Source organism: Coregonus lavaretus, assembly GCF_964263955.1.
Source record: "Coregonus lavaretus genome assembly, chromosome: 8".
Taxonomy (NCBI): domain Eukaryota; kingdom Metazoa; phylum Chordata; class Actinopteri; order Salmoniformes; family Salmonidae; genus Coregonus; species Coregonus lavaretus.
Window position 1 is genome coordinate 30,910,196 of NC_139995.1, and position 19,249 is coordinate 30,929,444.

At 46.1% G+C, this 19,249-nt stretch overlaps 1 protein-coding gene across 1 annotated transcript; it reads left to right on the top strand.

Annotated features, from left to right (window-relative positions):
* Positions 1-387: 387 nt before the first annotated feature.
* LOC311134008 (uncharacterized protein C3orf20-like) lies at positions 388-15,807 on the top strand (the record flags this gene model as incomplete). The annotated part of the gene is made up of 12 exons (XM_084167622.1): positions 388-781; positions 970-1,053; positions 4,445-4,541; positions 4,719-4,931; positions 5,081-5,236; positions 6,035-6,158; positions 6,259-6,366; positions 9,179-9,323; positions 9,456-9,657; positions 9,828-10,077; positions 10,834-10,950; positions 15,661-15,807. 12 exons carry the CDS (start codon positions 388-390, stop codon positions 15,805-15,807), a joined length of 2,037 nt encoding a protein of 678 aa, XP_084023748.1.
* Between the last annotated feature and the right edge of the window lie 3,442 nt (positions 15,808-19,249).

Below are 19,249 nucleotides of genomic sequence, written 5' to 3' on the forward strand. Positions count from 1 at the left end.
CTAACAATGCATTCAGATATACAAACTACTTTACACCTAGAAAAGGCGTCACCATCTTCAGTAGATTGGATTAGAGTTGAGTCATTTTTCAATGTAATAGCAGCAATTTATGATTGTGTATTCGGAGAGTTCTGAACAGAATTGCAACGGAACTCTCAAAGTGTGGTCACAAAGAGTCATTGTTGATCCATGTTCTAGAATGCACCAGGAACCACCTCAGCATTCTATGGGCCAGCCTGAACAGAGAAATCACATGTTCCATTTCCAAAGTTGTTTTCTGATTGTGAGAGTTTGCCGTGTTTAAAGCTAATCCTGAGAAGACACTTGACCAATATTGGCGTGGTGGCCTTAGCACTGACCCGGGGACCTGAACTCCAGGAGACAGACATGGACCTGAAGACATTCCAGCGCTACACGGTTGAGGCTCCTGACCTCTTGGAGCAGATAGCTCAGCTCCTCCAGGAATGTCGGGAGAAGGAGCTCCTGCTTCCCAAGGGAATCCGGAACCTGTGTGCCCTGTCCTGGGAGGAACTCTCAGACATCCCTGTTGACGCCAAACCCTTTCACCAGACCAGGGTGTCCGGTAGACCCCCGCGGCCCTACCCCACCCAGGTCGCCTTACCCCCGGACACCCGGCACAGGATGTCCATTGTCACAAGTCAGATCCTGCTGCCCACTGAGTCCTCCCTGTTTGTCCGCCAGCCAACCGCTCGCTTCAGCACCTTGAAGTTCAAGAAGAAGTTCCCTGTCGACCGGGACAACAACAGTGAGAAACAGATATGTCAGTCACACAAAGCAAAACACTCCCAGTTACAGTATATCTCTGTGCTCAAACAATGCAAATATCATGTGACTTCATCGATGGAAATGGCAAAGGGGCTGTAAACTATTGGGTTGCGATTGAAATAATGTTTATTTAGTTGAAACTGAAGTATCCTGAATGGTACATTGATCTCTGTCTGTCTGCAGCGACCTGTATTCCTGTGACATCCACTCTGAGGCTCTACCTGGAGGAGTGTCTGTCCCATCTCTCCTTCTCTCTCATGTACAAAGGTAACACACTAATGACAGCAGGACAGGACCCAAGGCCATGCCTCTCCTTTAAAATACTGTCACCAAACCACCTGTCACGCCCTGACTCATGGGACTCTGTATGTTGAGTCAGGGTGTGGATATTCTATGTTGTTTTTTTCTATGTTTATATTCTAGGTGTTGTAGTTCTATGTTTGGCCGGGTGTGATTCCCAATCAGAGACAGCTGCCGCTCGTTGTCTCTGATTGGGGATCATACTTAGGCAGCCTGTTGGCACTCATTAGTTGTGGGATCTTGTTCTGTGTTGGAGGCTTGTATTGTGTTCAGCCTTAGGACTTCACGTTTCGTTTGGTTTGTTGTTTTGTTCGTGTGTTTATCGGTGAAATAAACATGTATGCCTTTCACGCTGCGCCTTGGTCTGACCCGTCCTTAAATGAACGTGACAGAATATCCCACCAAAAATGGACCAAGTAGCGTGCCCAGGAGCAGACAGCCTGAACATGGGAGGAGATCCTGGACGGAAAGGGATTCTGGACATGGGAGGAGATTCAGGCTGGGATGGATCGCCGTCCTTGGGAGGAGACAGTGGAGGCCCGGTTTAGAGAGGAGCAACGGCAACGCAGAAGGCGCCGGCCGAGGAAGAAGCCCGAGAGACAGCCCCAAGAAAATTTTTGGGGAGGGGGGCTAAAATGGTGGTCGGGGATCGATGGAGAAGAGCCCCGACCACTGCACTCATGGGGGCTCAGGGAGGAGTCCTCACGGGAGGAGGACTGGGCGCGGAGAGTGAAAGACTGGTACAGTCGGAGATCTCTAACGTCAGTTCCCAGTCCGGTACACCTCGTGCCTGCGTCCCGCACCAAGCCAGTGGTGCGTGTTCCCAGTCCGGCCCGGCCCGTTCCTGCTCCCCTCACCAAGCCAGTGGTGCGTGTTCCCAGTCCGGCCCGGCCCGTTCCTGCTCCCCGCACCAAGCCAGTGGTGTGTGTTCCCAGTCCGGCCCGGCCCGTTCCTGTTCCTCGCACCAGGCCAGTGGTGCGTGTTCCCAGTCCGGCCCGGCCCGTTCCTACACCTCGCACCAGACTAGTGGTGTGTGTCCCCATTCCGGCCCGGCCCGTTCCTGCTCCCTGCACCAAGCCAGTGGTGCGTGTTCCCAGTCCGGCCCGGCCCGTTCCTGTTCCTCGCACCAGGCCAGTGGTGCGTGTTCCCAGTCTGGCCCGGCCCGTTCCTGCACCTCGCACCAGACTAGTGGTGCGTGTTCCCATTCCGGCCCGGCCCGTTCCTGTTCCTCGCACCAGGCCAGTGGTGCGTGTTGCCAGTTCGGCCCGGCCCGTTCCTGCACCTCGCACCAGACCAGTGGTGCGTGTTCCCAGTCCGGTACGGCCTGTGCCTGCTCCTCGCACCAAGCTAGTGGTGCGTGTCGCCAGTCCGGCCCGTTCCTGTTCCTCGCACTAAGCCAGTGGTGTGTGTCCCCAGTCCGGTCCGGCCCGTTCCTGTTCCTCGCACCAAGCCAGTGGTGCGTGTCGCCAGCCCGGTACGACCCGTACCTGCTCCCCGCACCAAGCCAGTAGTGCGTGTTCCCAGTCCGGCGCGGCCCGTTCCTGCACCTCGCACCAGACTAGTGGTGCGTGTTCCCATTCCGGCCCGGCCCATTCCTGTTCCTCGTACCAGGCCAGTGGTGCGTGTCGCCAGTCCGGCCCGGCCCGTTCCTGCTCCTCGCACCAGACCAGTGGTACGTGTTCCCAGTCCGGTACGGCCCGTGCCTGCTCCTCGCACCAAGCTAGTGGTGCGTGTCGCCAGTCCGGCCCGTTCCTGTTCCTCGCACTAAGCCAGTGGTGTGTGTCCCCAGTCCGGTACGGCCCGTTCCTGTTCCTCGCACCAAGCCAGTGGTGCGTGTCGCCAGCCCGGTACGACCTGTACCTGCTCCCCGCTCCAAGCCAGTGGTGTGTGTCCCCAGTCCGGCCCGGCCCGTTCCTGCTCCTCGCACCAGACCAGTGGTGCGTGTTCCCAGTCCGGCCCGGCCCGTTCCTGTTCCTCGCACCAAGTCAGTGGTGCGTGTTCCCAGTCCGGTACGGCCCATGCCTGCTCCCCGCACCAAGCCAGTGGTGCGTGTCGCCAGTCCGCTCCACCGGTGCCTGATCCAGCTCCGGTCGGTTGTTCCACTCCAGAGCCAGAGCAGTCCGCTCTACCGGTACCCAGTCCAGCTCCGGGCAGCGGCTCCATTCCGGAGCCAGAGTAGTCCGTTCCACCGGGGTAGTCCAGCTCCGGTCAGCAGCTCCACTCCGGAACCAGAGCAGTCCGCTCCACCGGGGTCCAGTCCAGCTCCGGTCAGCAGCTCCACTCCGGAGCCAGAGCAGTCCGCTCCACCGGTGCACAGTCCAGCTCCGGTCAGGGGCTCCAGTCCGGAGCCAGAGCAGTCCGCTCCACCGGTGCCTAGTCCAGCTCCGGTCAGCGGCTCCCGTCCAGACCCAGACGTCCGCCCCTCTCCAGGTTCGGGGTCTCCCACACCAGGGTCCAGACAGGGCTTGGTACATCGTGGGAGGAAGGAGAGGGGAAGCAGCGCGCCGAGGTCCAGACCAGACCAGGGGCGTAACGAGGAGGCTGAGAGAATGTGGTCGTCACGCCCGGAGCCGGATCCGCCTCCGAGGCGGAATGCCCACCCGGACCCGTCCCTGTCATGTCAGGTTGGTGCGGTCGGAGTCCGCACCTTTGGGGGGGGGTACTGTCACGCCCTGACTCAGGGGACTCTTGTATGTTGAGTCAGGGTGTGGATATTCTATGTTGTGTTTTCTATGTTTATATTCTAGGTGTTGTATATCTATGTTTGGCCGGGTGTGATTCCCAATCAGAGACAGCTGCCGCTCGTTGTCTCTGATTGGGGATCATACTTAGGCAGCCTGTTGGCACTCATTAGTTCTGGGATCTTGTTCCGTGTTGGAGGCTTGTATTGTGTTCAGCCTTAGGACTTCACGTTTCGTTTGGTTTGTTGTTTTGTTCGTGTGTTTATCTGTGAAATAAACATGTATGCCTTTCACGCTGCGCCTTGGTCTGACCTGTCCTTAAACGAACGTGACACCACCCCGCACCATCACCATACAGACTTCAAAACAAATTCTACACAATGTTCTTAGCTTAGCAGAGCCTGATGAAGACAATTTACACTTGTGAATGCTACACTATTTTTGTGAAATGTGATTATTTGTCTAAAAACATTAATTTTCCTCAATATGGGTAGTCAGACTCGGCTGAAGATATACCATACAAGCTTTCAGAAATGTCAAAACAATTTCTACACAATATTCAAAATATGCATTTTCCACCCAGACTAGGCTGTACATGCAGTGTAGGAATGTAACCTCTCTTCAGACAGTTTTTTCACTTCTTGCAAGTGTATCTCTCTCTCTCTCTCTCTCTCTAGAGGTGAACAGTGTCCCCTGTACTCCGCGTCTTCACAGCAGGACTCTGGAGGTGTGTTACTGGGCTGTCAACAAGCTCAGACCCATCCTAGATCAGATGTAAGTGGTATAAACCTAAGGTGCAGACCTCCTCACTCCAGCTCCTGCAGTACAGATCAACCTGTAAAACCAAGATACTCCTTCTCCTTCCCCTGGCTACCCTTCTATGTCTTAACATATACTGACTTACATAGACACTTGTGTAGCCGTTGTGTTGATTTGAATATGCTCCTATAGAAAAGAGGAGCATGCCCGGCTGGATTCGAGAGGCCACACACGCCCCATGGTGGCTCAACACTACCAGGACTATAAGGTCCTCCAGCTGCCACAGCCGGCCCCAGCCCATGCAGAGGACTGCCTCTTTCCCTTCATCCCCAACACCAAGTACTTGGGCTACAGCGTCTCCCCAAAACTGCACTATGGCCTGCCTGATGGAACCAGCTATCTCTAGTATCCTTGCCTCGCCACATCTGCGTTCTACCACTGCTGATGTCCATGTTTTTCCACCCTCCCTATATCCCTTCCCAATGCTCTCTGCTCTTTTCACCCCCTTAATCTATTTTAAGCATGGAGCAGTGTTGTCCCTGACTGTGTCTCAGCTACCCGTCTGGTTCAGTAGCAGTGTGCCAGCTGCCCAGTGCCATGCCCAGAGGGGGCGTTTACACAAACATCTTCTCTGACAGTCCCTATGACATCCTGATGGCCTCCTTCAAGCCCAGTGGCCATGGTGTTGTGTACCACACAGGCAAGCACAGGTATGGTCAGATCCTCAGCTGTTTGAAACCAGATTACACTAACACAGGGGTTATCAAAGTGTGGTCGGTGCCCCCCTGGGGGTCGGCGGAGGTGCTGCATAATAAAAAAAGATATATATATACTGTATATATTACTAACAACAACAGACTAAACACATTTTGGCCAAGGGATTAGTGGAATAAGTTAAGATGGTGTAATGCAATACAATGTAATATTATTAATCTACAATTTCTGTTCTTAAGCCTGGGCAACATGGGCCTGGGTCACAGGGATATTGGTATCCACAGTACTCCACTAATTATAAATTTTTTGAACTCAATACTTCTTGATTATTTTTTACATAAATGCACTGTAATTTAAACTTTAAAACTGCAAAGTTGTCTCTCTGCCTCATGGAAAAATGTATAACATTGCAGGATATTAGCTTTAAAGCTGCAACAACAAAAATTATCTTTGCCATATGACAAAATGTGTAGAATTGCAGGAAATTAGCTTGAAAACTGCAACGTTTTCTCTCCAATGCCAAGAGACGGGCGTTTAAAATGTTCCTTCCCAGGGCCAGAGACTTGGTTTGTCTGGCCATGCACTGCCGAAGTCATAGTAAAACTCCTTGTCTGCTATTTTTATCTCACTCGAGTTGTGTTATGAGGGGTCCCAAAAAGGTTGAGAACCCCTGAACTACAGATGTGCAGTAATGATAGCAATGCAATCACAAACTTTAGCAGTCATTTCAAGAGTAAACCTATGAGTGTCCCTTAAAGAGTCCGTAAACTAAGGACTGTGTGTTGTGTGATCAGGTCCAGTTGGGTTGCCTTGTTGGTAGGATCCTTGGGAGGTCAGCAGTACACAAGAGAGGGCTGTCTGACTAAGGAGTGGACCTTCAACCCCAGGTCTCAGAATGAAGTTCTGCACAAATACAAGGTGTGTGTGTACGTACGTACGTACGTACGTGTGTGTGTGTGTGTTTGTGTGTGTGTGTGGCCCAAACACATTTACTATAGATTTTGTGTGTATTCATCAGGTGAACGAGAACATAACACTGACCTTCAGTAACCACTTGAACATGACCCTGATATTCAGCGTCCTGGCGGAGAATGACATCACCTTGAGTCTGAGGGAGGTGGAGCCGGTAAGAACCCAGAATCTAAGAGGCATCTGTATAGAACCCCTAAACACAGTTCTACAAACATATTTTGAAATGTGGTTAATTTTCTATATATAATTTAGCAAAATCCACTGGCTCCAGGTCATCTATAAATCTATAAATCACTTCTAGGCAAATCCCCGCCTTGTCTTAGATCATTGGTCACCATAGCAACACCCACCCGTAGTATGCGTTCCAGCAGGTATATGTCACTGGTCATCCCCAAAGCCAACACCTCCTTTGGCCGCCATTCCTTCCAGTTCTCTGCTGCAAATGACTGGAACGAACTGCAAAAATCTCTGAAGCTGGAGACACTTATCTCCCTCACTATCTTTAAGCATCAGTTGTCAGAGCAGCTTACCGATCACTGCACCTGTACACAGCCCATCTGAAATTAGCCCACCCAACTACCTCATCCCCATATTGTTATTTACGTTGTTATTTATTTTGCTAATTTGCACCCCACTATCTCTATTTGCACATCATCTTCTGCACATCTATCACTCCAGTGTTAATACTAAATTGTAATTATTTTGCACTATGGCCTATTTATTGCCTTACCTCCATAACTTACTACATTTGCACACACTGTATATAGATTTTCTATTGTGTTATTGACTGTATGTTTTGTTTATTCCATATGTAACTCTGTGTTGTTGTTGTTTTTATCGCACTGCTTTGCTTTATCTTGGCCAGGTCGCAGTTGTAAATGAGAACTTGTTCTCAACTGGCTGACCTGGTTAAATAAAGGTTAAATAAAAATAAAATAAAAACAGGATGGACATTTATGAGTGAGACATACAGACTAACAACATGAAACATAGGAAAATGTATAAAACTGAGTGTTTATATTTATTTAGCTTTGCACCATTGTTTTCCCACCAAAGAAATGACACTTCCTGAATGTCATTGTAGGAAGGGGTTGTTTTCTTAAAGGAGAATTACAACAAACTAACAGGGTGGATAGTGATATCAGGGACACAGGAAATCTTAAATAAAAGAATGGTAAATACATTAAAAAAACGTTATTGATGAGAGAGAATTCAAAGATGCACTATGCAGAAATCACTCCGCCATTTCGGGTTGCTAAAATTCTAAAAGTTAGCCTAATTTCAGTTTGTGACAAAACAAGCAAGTATAGTGTAGAGAATCATTGTACCATCTAAACCGCTGTGAAATATATTTTCCATAACCAAAAATATTGTATTTTCAACTGTTTGAAGCTGGTGTACAAAACTGAAAGTAAAATATGCAAAAACGAAACGTAAGAATGGGAAGCATAGAAATAGCGCACATAGAACAGATCTACCGCTTCTTAGACTTGCTTTTAATGAGAAGGACAGATCTATAACACACATTTCTATGTGAATTTGGTCGGTCGCCCAAATATGTACATACAGTGCCTTCGGAAAGTATTCAGACCCCTTGACTTTTTCCACATTTTGTTATGATAAGGCTGTAACTTAACAAAATGTGGAAAAAGTCAAGGGGTCTGATTGCTTTCCGAAGGCACTGTATTGCAGCTTTAACTAGAACTATAAAATAATGAATCATTTTATTATTTTATGGCTTATATTGATGAACACCTGGGGACATGGCAAAAATGCCAACATCCACTGGAAAAAAGTTTTCAAAATACATAACACTCCCTTTCAAGATCCATATTTTGGTGTTTTTAAGGTAAGGTAGATTTTGGCATTGGCGGTAAGAATGTCTAATTCACCATCTACGTTGGCGGGTGGTCACACTCAGGGCTCTATAGTGCGAGCATTTCATAAAAATAGTCAAAAGTCAAGTATGGGCACATGTGTGAGTTGTGATTTATAGCAAAATAAATGCTGCAGTAGCTGTTTTCAAAGTATAATCTTTTTTGGGGGGCTGGGGGGCCCCTAGCGGCCTGGGGCCCTAAGCGACAGCTTATTTGTCTTTTTCCCCTGGCGCTGCACATTGAACCATGTCTGTCACTGTAGCACTGAAGAGGACTGTGTGATGTTGTTTATTTGTCTCACGTCAGACATCACAGATTTACTGCACAACATTTACAGGACTAAATACATTAACACATAAATTGGTTTATTCATTGATGCATAATTTTCCTTTAAAAGGTGTAATTGTCACGCCCTGGCTCTGGGGACACTGTTATGTTGAGCCAGGGTGTGTAGATTTCTGTGTTATAGTTCTAGGTGTTTCATTTCTATGTTGGCCAGTGTGGTTCTCAATCAGAGGCAACGAGTGTCAGCTGTGGCTGGTTGTCTCTGATTGGGAACCACATTTATGCAGGCTGTTTTCCCACAGTAGTTGTGGGATCTTGTTTCGAGTTGGTTTGTGTTAGACCGTGAACTGTTACGTTATCGTTTTGTTTATTTTGTCGTTTATCGCTAAATAAAGAGTATGTTTGCCTGCAACGCTGCGCCTTGGTCCTCCTCTCTTACCGACGATCGTGACAGTAATGTGTAAATGTGTAAGAGATATTTATTTATTTGGTATTTGTTTGATGTGTTTTACTTAGTGTCAGTATGGAAGACAAGACAGCCTTCACTGTAGGAGGTTTATGATCAGTATGGAAACAGCACTGTTTTCTGTCTTTGCTGTTGTCTATTGTATCTGTTTTACTTCTCTCCTTCCCTCTATCCCCTCCTCTCACATCCCTCTCACTCTCACTTCCCCTCTTATCCCCCCTTCCCTCCCTCTCCTCCTTTCCTTCCCTCTATCCCCTCCTCTTTCATCCTTCTTACTCCCCCTCTTATCCCTCCCTCCCTCCCTCTTCTCCTTTCCTCCCACTCCTCCCCATGTATAGCCTGTGAGTAGTGGAAGGGAGGGGCCAGGGCAAGCAGGGGTGGAGTCAGTGGAGGTCGAGGCCTACAGGGCGGAGTTACAGGGGATCAGGAAGAGAGTGAGAGATACAGCGCTGCGCTGGCTCCAACTCTACCTGGTGGCCACAGGTATCCCATCACCCTATGGGCTATTCTCCATGATAGATGGCCCTTGAACAACCCTGTTTGTTGTGTGATGTTTATTGCTTGTTAACTAAACTACTAGTCTTCTAGCTATACTCCCTTTTCTTCATCCCCCAGGTCTCAGTGATGAACCACTGCTCCCAGACTACAAATCCAGACCACCTAAACGCAAAGAGGCTTGGACCGCAACTCCCACCGTTGAGGAGATCCCACCTACCTTTGTGCGTCCAGCCCGTCTGAGGAGGAAGGTCCCGAGGCCGGCCACCTGCAGCCTGCACATGTCCACACCAGCCAACCTGTTCAGACCTGCCTTGCACAGGTGACACACACACACACACACACATACAGATACACACACACACGTACAGATACACACACTAATCTTACAGTCTCTCTCTCCCACAGGGCAAAGTCTGCAGGCCTGCCATGCTTCTCCTCCCTCTCAGCCCTCTCCCCCAGTGAAACTCCTCCCTGCCCTGTGGTTCTCAGACTCCTCCTCCTCCACAGCTCTCAGACTCCTCCTACTCCACAGGGCTGCCACTGCTCAACCCGCCTTCCCCTCCTGTCTGACCTAGAGCTGGAGCTGTTTCTCCGGGCCCCCTGGGCCCCCCGGGGCCACATCCTGGTGGTCTACGTCACTTCCTCCCTCTGCCCCCCGCCCAGGGGCCGCAACGTGGAGGTCATCCTGCGGAGGGTCCACCACAGGCAGGTCCATGCCTCCACCAACCCCTGTGCCAAGGTGAGGAGCTGGGGGTGTGGAGGAGGTGTTACTTCTGTCCAAACGATACTCATACTATCCATATATGGTGCACTGCTTTTGGTCTCTGATCCCAAATGACCGCAGTACGTCAGAAAGTGGTGCACAATATGGGGAATAGGGTGTCTTTAGGGACATACTGTATGTAGCCTGTGTCTGATCATGGCTCAGACCAGAGTTGCCAGGTGTAGCTAGAATTACTAGATCAATGACCACTCAAAACCCGCCAACAAGGCCTGAAAACGACCCACATTTATTGGGGGGCAGCAAGAGAGGAGTTGCCAGATTTATCCAATAGGTGTTTCCATTCATTGTTTTCACATCACTTTTCATGACTTGTGCACATGCTGCTCTCCTCTCACTCACGTGACTCAGCTGCCTGCTGCAGCGCTCTCTCAACACACACACCCTTCCGGCCCTCCCCCTCCCTCCTCACCACTCACTCGGCAACAGCCTGCCTCACTGCCTGATAGTCAGCAGCAGCAGGTCACAGTGAAAATAATAGATTTTTAAAAACCAGAGAGAAATGCCATGGCGGCCGCAGTGAAATTTAGAAGTAGCCCAACAACCCGAAACCAACGACCATTTCATTTTCACCCACAACATCGTTTTCAAAGTAGCCCAATTGCTACAAAACCGCAGACATGGCAACCCTGGCTCAGACATACAGTGGGAGTATGCTGGATGATTTAGCTGTTTGTTGATTGTTAATAATTATGATATGTATGTCTGTGACAGAGTTCTCAGGACCCGTTCAGGCTGGTCAAATACGACACAGACACGGCCACTCGTCTGACCCAGTCATCACTTCCTGTCCTGGTCCAGAGGCACGGCGTTGGACCCGGAACACTTTTGGTACAATACAGGGGGGCACAAGGAGGAACGGGGGTTTGGAAGTAGTTGATTATGGTTGGGACAGCCCAGCTAGCACAGAACGTTCTGAGAGCCAAATGTTTCTTAGAGCTTGGCGAGAGTATGGTTGTCCTATGGTTATTTTGCATAAAACCTTCTCACAACTTTCTGGGAATGGTGCAGGATAGTTGCTTGGCTTTGGAACATTCTCAGCACATTTAAGGAACTTGACAAAGTAATGTTATTTTCTTGGTATTTCATTACTTTAACAAAACGTTTCCTAAAAATTGAAACATGGTTACATTTAATAAAATGTTTGGTAATGTTCTACATTTATTTTTTGACAAAATGTTTAAAAAAGGTATAATCTTCATAAATGATATTATCGGTAGGACTGGTGGAGTTATGTCACACATGCAGCTAACAAAAACATATGGAAATGTCTGCTCTACCCAAAATTACAACCAAATAATTGCAGCCTTACCCCAAAAATGGAAGAGGAAAGTGGAAGGGGGAGAAAGTAAGGAACTTGTCTGTCGGCCTTGCATTAAAGAACATAATTGGTTAAGGAAAACTGTGATAAATAAAAAAGTATATCAGTTTAATTTAAGGACCAAAGGATTGACAGCCGTCCCATATAGATTGCAAAATAGTTGGGAAGAGATTTTTGACGTACCGATCCCATGGCATAGTGTTTATGAACTGACACGCAAAACGTTAATTAATTTAAATTATTATATAAAATTCTTGCTACTAATAGAATGTTATTTATATGGGGGATACAATCTTCCCAGCTCTGCAGATTTTGCTGTGAAGAGACAGAATCATTGGATCATTTGTTTTGGTTCTGTCCATTTGTAGCTTGTTTTTGGACACAGGTCCAGGAATGGCTAAAGGATTGCAATATTTACCTGGAGCTAACCTGACTATGACTTTTCAGATCACCCAGTAATGCTATCTGCATATCATTACTGGGTGATCTGAAAAGTCATAGTCAATCGATCAATAATATAATAATACTTTTAGCAAAAATGTTTATTTTTAATTCACAATCTGTAGAAACAATGAGAATAGAAAGGTTCAGAACTTTTGTAAAACATCACAGTACAGTTGAAATATACAGTATATGGCAAATAGAAATCCTATATGGATGGTGTTAAGAGATAGATGGGAGGTGTTGAATGGAGTTGAAGGATGGGACTAATAACAACTAACAACAAATAATAACAAGATAACTAATAATGTAAGCATACTGTGTCCATAATAAATATATAGGTTGTATGTTGGGAGCTTTTGGGAAAGAGCACAGTTAGAAAGATATGGCATATAGAAGCAAACCGGATGGACATCATAAAAATGATCGGAGAGGTTGAGAATAGAAGAAGTTCAGGAGAAAAAACAAACAAAATATAATTATTGTAAAATTGACTGTGTCCATAAAATGTATATAGTAAGTATAAGCTGGAAGTAGAGGCCTAAGGATTGTTGTTCACTAATTTATCCCAAGTAGGGAAAGGATGGCGGGGTTGAAAAGTAATAAAGGGGAGTATATATATAAAAAACATGGGGGATTGGAAGTGATGCAGACAATTACATTGATGGAAGTTACAATCTATCTGCAATATTAAGCTGATCTACCCCCCAAAAAAATTAAATAAAAAATTGAAGTCATTTACTAGACACTCTTATTCAGAGTGACTTACAGGAACAATTAGGGTTAAGTGCCTTTCTCAAGGGCACATCGACAGATTCTTCACCTAGTCGGCTCGGGGATTCAAACCAGTGACCTTTCGGTTACTGGCCCAACGCTCTTAACCGCTAGGTCACCTGCCGCACTAGGACTGGTTTGACATTGGGAATGTTCTCAGAACATTCAGAGAACGTTAAGAAAGTTATTCTGTGGGAATTTCAGTACTTCAGCATAACGTTTTCTACAGGTTTCCTCATGGTTCTATTTAAAGTCATGTTCTCAGAACATTAAGAGCTTTCCATAAAAAACACAAGAAAACATTACTAACGTTCTAAGAATGTTATTTAATAACATATTCATTCTGTTCTCAGCGTCAACAAAACTCTCTCTATCCTCTATCTTGTTTAAAAAAACTGAAAGCGCGAACCACCGCATTTAACCATGGCAAGGTGACTGGGAATGTGGTAGAATATAAACAGTGTAGTTATTCCCTCCATAAGCAATCAAACAGGCAAAACGTCAGTACAGAGACAAAGTGGAGTCGCAATTCAACGGCTCAGACACGAGACGTATGTGCCAGGGTCTACAGACAATCGCGGATTACAAAGGGAAAACCAGCCACGTCGCGGATACCGACGTCTTGCTCCCAGACAAGCTAAACACCTTCTTCGCCCACTTTGAGAATAACACAGTGCCACCGACGTGGCCCGCTCCCAAGGACTATATTTCTTAATTCCATTATTTTACTTTTAGATTTGTGTATTGTTGTGAATTGTTAGTTACTACTGCACTGTTGGAGCTAGGAACACAAGCATTTCGCTACACCCGCAATAACCCGCTAAATATGTGTATGTGACCAATAAAATGTGATTTAAGTGTGTTCAGGTGTATTGGCCGCACTCACTAATTGGCCACACCTGATCTTAATGAGTGCTTGTTTCCTTTGAAATGGGGTCTGTTTGAATAGACTAAAATGAACAGCTTTGTAATGAGTTTTTTAAAAAACATGGCATGCTAGCTCCATTCTGGTGGCGCAGTGGACTAATACCATGAATAGAGAACAGAAGATCATAGGTTTGAATCTCACTCGCTGTGCCATAATAAAAAATGTGTGCCGAAGCAAATTCATTTCCATGTGTCTTATCTATGCTTGCAGTTCAAAACCGTTAACCTAAGCTAGCAGTGTTATTAAAAGTCTTATTGAAACATTCAGTGAATATTTTAACGAAGTTATTCATAAACCTCCAAATACCCTTTACATTTCGTTCAAAATATTCACAACAGAATGTTCTCAGAACGTTATTTAATAACCTTCAAATAACCTTTGATTTCCGTTCTCAGAACGTTAATTAAACCTCCCAGGAAAACTTTAAAGGAACCATAGTAAAACGTTCTAAGAACCTCGCTGCAACCTAAAAATTAACGTTCCCAGAACAGGTGACATTTAAACTTCCATTCTCAATGTTTAAAAAAACGTTAATTTAACCTGTCAGGAAAATGATGGCTTTGTTCCCAGAACCAATGGGAAACCAAAAACATATGTTCCCACAACTTCCAAGGAACCAAATGTGCTAGCTGGGAGTGTAGGAGATCACTGTCCTACTGAAGGCTGGAGTGCTATGGTTGTATGTTAATAGATTTAACTTCCTCTTCTTGTCTCCTGTTCTCCATGATCACTGATCTGGCAACATTTGAAAGTTGGAGGCAATATGGTGGAAACCTCCCAGTTCTCTCATGAAGGAAAGGAGACAAGGAAAAGGAGCCCATGTTATAGTATTGAGACACATCCTGTGTGTGTTTTGTGTATCTCCTGTATGGAGGGGCGGTGCGCTTCCTGGTTTGGTGGAGGGCAGACCCCCATTCAAGCTTGACCGGGCCCCCCCTCTTTGTTTCCATTTGCCTCTGGTGAGACTGGCCCAACAAACTGGGAAACAATCACTCAGACAGTCACAGCTCTTCTGTCACCATCGGTGTATGTTTGCTATGTGTGTTACTGTTTGTGTGTATGTGATTGTGTTTGTCTGCACTCCCATTTATGAAGATGCATTTATGTGTTGCTGCCAGGGCACATTTTGGAGGGAGGGAGAGAAGAAGAATGTAATATGTTTCTAAACATTAATGTGGATGCTACCATGACTATGGATAATCCTGAATGAATCGTGAATAATGATGAGTGAGAAAGTTACAGAGGGTCAAATGTCATACCCCCAAGACATGCTAACCTCCTCTTTTAGACCCATGGGCGGGCAGTGCAAATAGTCTGGGTAGCCATGATTAGCTGTTCAGGAGTCTTATGGCTTGGGGGTAGAAGCTGTTGAGAAGCCTTTTGGACCTAGACTTGGCGCTCCGGTACCGCTTGCCATGTGGTAGCAGAGAGAACAGTCTATGACTAGGGTGGCTGGAGTCTTTGACAATTTTGAGGGCCTTCCTCTGACACCGTCTGGTATGGAGGTCCTGGATGGCAGGAAGCTTGGCCCCAGTGATGTACTGGGCCGTACGCACTACCCTCTGTAGTGCCTTGCGGTCGGAGGCCAAGCAGTTGCCATACCAGGCGGTGATACAACCAGTCAGGATGCTCTCGATGGTGCAGCTGTAGAACTTTTTGAGGATCTGAGGACCCATGCAAAATCTTTTCAGTCTCCTGAGGGGGAATAGGCTTTGTCGTGCCCTCTTCACGACTGTCTTGGTGTGTTTGGACCATGATAGTTTGTTGGTGATGTGGACACCAAGGAACTTGAAGCTCTCAACCTGCTCCACTACAGCCCCGTCATTGCTTTATTTTATATGTAACTAAGGTGTATTTCCATGTTATTATGCAGCTAGATAGAGACACTGTAAAATTACTTTCTCTGTGCTAGATGGCCACGAAATTAGATTTGTTGTATTTTGCCCTAAAGTTGTGGTTTCTAACCAAAACCATATCCAAATTTGCAATTTTCTTCTATATTTTTTTTTTTTTACCAACCTAACACCCTTTACTGTCTTCTCTCCCTTTGTGTGAAACTGGTAATGTGTGTCCACAGATGTATGCCGGGGGAAAGTTGATTTTCGGAGGCAGTGCTCTGAACGGCTATGGCTTCAGCAAGACCAACCTCCTGAAGCAGATTGCCAAAACCCAGAGTGACTACGCCAAGGGAAACTTCCTGCCTCATGACTACAAACTGGGGTGAGTCTGGCACAGAACCACATAGGACCATTACTGTGCTCACTGACTGCTCAAACAGCCAAGGGTTGTCCCAAAATCAGCCTGTGGGTTAACATGATCAGTGGGGTCATCTAGACCAGGGGTTTTCAAAATGTTCTTGCCTAGGGACCCCCGCCCAGGCAAACCGGCTACCCAGGGACTCCATAGTATGTGAGCAAAGAAAATTAATCACGTCTTATCATCAGGTGAATGATAATGGCAAGTAAAATTAATCAACATTTTAAAATGAATAGATTTGATCGACAGTTTCATTATTTTGACCTCCCCACAGTTCATTGGAATAGGAAGTGTAAACTCCAACATAGCGTTTTAGCTAGAAAGGTATCTTGGCGCGAAGAGAATATTTAGCTGTTGTAAAGCTATTTCTCTGCAATTCTACAAATTTTTCCATTGAACTGAGAGACAATTTTGCAGTTTTAAAGCACATTTCCTGCAATTCTATGCATTTTGCCATAGCTAATGCTGTGTTCCTCTGCTCAAACATTATAACAAAATCAATGGGCAAGTGCCCTGAATACCCTGTTTTTGCAATTTTCGATTCTCCCTGACTGTTTAGCTTTTATTTTATTGTTAGTTCTCAAAGATGGTATTATTTAAAGTCCCGAAAATGGTGTACTATGTCACAAATGTGCAAATATATGCACCACGTCATTGCTCTCTCTCTCTCGATCTACTGTGTGTGCGTCTTGCTAGCTGTCACTCAAATTCAGACGGGCTGAAGCGCATTGGCTGGAATTCGAATTGCTAGGGGGCTGGCCCACGTGGGGGAAAATGGCGCCACCCAGCTTCCAGAAAACAGTCGCTTTCAAACTAGGGATTTCGTGGCTAATTTGTATTTATTATGGATCCCCATTACATATATACAGTACCAGACAAAAGTTTGCACACACCTACTCATTCAAGGGTTTTTCTTTATTTTTACTATTTTCTACATTGTAGAATAATAGTGAAGACATCAAAACTATGAAATAACACATATGGAATCATGTAGTAACCAAAAAAGTGTTAAACAAATCAAAATATATTTTATATTTGAGATTCTTCAAAGTTGCCACCCTTTGCCTTGATGACAGCTTTGCACACTCTTGGCATTCTCTCAACCAGCTTCATGAGGAATGCTTTTCCAACAGTCTTGAAGGAGTTCCCACATATGCTGAGCACTTGTTGGCTGCTTTTCCTTCACTCTGCGGTCCAACTCATCCCAAACCATCTCAACTGGGTTGATGTCGGGTGATTATGGAGGCCAGGTCATCTGATGCAGCACTCCATCACTCTCCTTGGTCAAATAGCCCTTACACAGGCTAGAGTTGTGTTTTGAGTCATTGTCCTGTTGAAAAACAAATGATAGTCCCATTAAGCGCAAACCAGATGGGATGGTGTATCGCTGCAGAATGCTGTGGTAGCCATGCTGGTTAAGTGTGCCTTGAATTCTAATTAAATCACTGACAGTGTCACTAGCAAAGCACCCCCACACCATCACACCTCCTCCTCCATGCTTGACGGTGGGGACCACACAAGCGGAGATCATCCGTTCACCTACTCTGCATCTCACAAAGACATGGCGGTTGGAACCAAACATTTCAAATTTCGACTCATCAGACCAAGGACAGATTTCCACCAGTCTAATGTCCATTGCTCGTGTTTCTTGGCCCAAGCAAGTCTCTTGCATGGCCCAAGCAAGAAAAACCCTTGAATGAGTAGGTGTGTCCAAACTTTTGACTGGTCAAAAGTTGACACACCTACTCAGGTGTGGATCTGTTGGGGCGGTATGCGAATTGGAGTGGGTCCAGGGTTTCTGGGATGATGGTGTTGATGTGAGCCATGACCAGCCTTTCAAAGTATTTAATTGCTACAGATGTGAGTGTGAGAATTATCATGTTTTTGCTCAGTCAGTGTGAAAATTATGTTTTTGCTCAGTCAGTCTGAGAACTATCATATTTTGGCTAAGTCAGTGTGAGAATTATCATGTTTTGCGATCAAATCAAATCAGTACATTCACACAGGCCAATGGACATGTGTTAACTCGTTCCAGCTCTTAAAGCAAAGGCATTGACAGGGATGTAAAATATAGTGTGTATTGGCATCAGAGAGAGTGTGTAGATGTATGAGTGTGCTTGTATGAGTGTTTATAGGGATTGTGCAGTGTCAGATCAATGCTGTGATGGATGAAATGGAAAGTGAGAGCATCCTCTTGGCCTGGAGAGCAAGCAGGCCTGTGGCCAATGACTTCAAGTGGACTGTAGTGTTAGTTTGTCACCTAGCTCTCCTTGATAGATCCCAAGGCTGGGAGGCCAAGTGTCCCCCTCAAACTGAGCCAGCAGGACCCAGTAAAGTGGACAGGCAAATGAAAGACAGACCCCTCAGATCCCGATCCTCCTGCTCCCACTACAAGGAGAACCGGTTCCCTGATAAGCTTCTATCCAGGTAAACACACGCACACACACACAAATTGTGAAACATGTTTCAGCTGTCCAAAATTATTTTTATGTTAGTGGAAGAAGTTTAAATTAGGCTAGTGTATTGTACACACACACACACACACACACTCCTTTCCCCCTAAGGTCTCTAGGGGGCACGGCCCTGGACTTTGTGGTGTCCAGCATGTCAGACAGGGTGTGCATCCTGGCCATGCAGAGCAAGAGGCGGAGCATAGCCAGACCTGCCACCACAGCCTAATGCAGTGCCACTGACACCAGAGGGATGATGCTTGTTACTCCTTCCTCCTTTGTCATCTTCTCCTGACTCAGCAGTTATGTTTAGTTTTCATCAGGATGGGGGGGTGTCTCAGTGACAATGACAATGGAATTTAAGGGGGTTTAAGTTATTTATTTGATTCTGAAGGTGTTAGGAAAAGATGAGACAAGTTTATTTTTGTAATAGAAAATGGATTACTTTTCAAAGTGTCAAAGTTCAAATTGTCAATACAAAATAAAGCACATTCTTCTAATTTCTTGTTTTGATATCAATGTAACTACCCACTATGCAGGCTTGCGTGCACGTACATACACACACACACACACAAAGAACACAGTGGTGTTGGTTGGCTCTTCTTTATTGAAGACGCTCGTCACAGTTGATCTGTTTTAACGTCTTTCCCATCCGGACCACAACAGGAGCTAATGGAGCCTTTATGAGTGGGGGGTATATGGAGATTGGATGGGGGACATATCTACCCTGGTAATCCTTCTGTCTTATTTCTTCTAGCATTGAACAGGGACCACGATCAATGCGCTTTTTGTGGAGGTGCAGGGCAGATGGGGGCAGAAGGAATATGTTTCCAGTATGGCTGCCCCTCGTGAATGCCATTTGACAGGCATGAGACACAATACAACTAGCAGTATGAAAGTACCTGGAGCCGAAATGGCTGAGGTGGTAGTCGTAATTAATGCTTTGAGAGCCAAAATGGC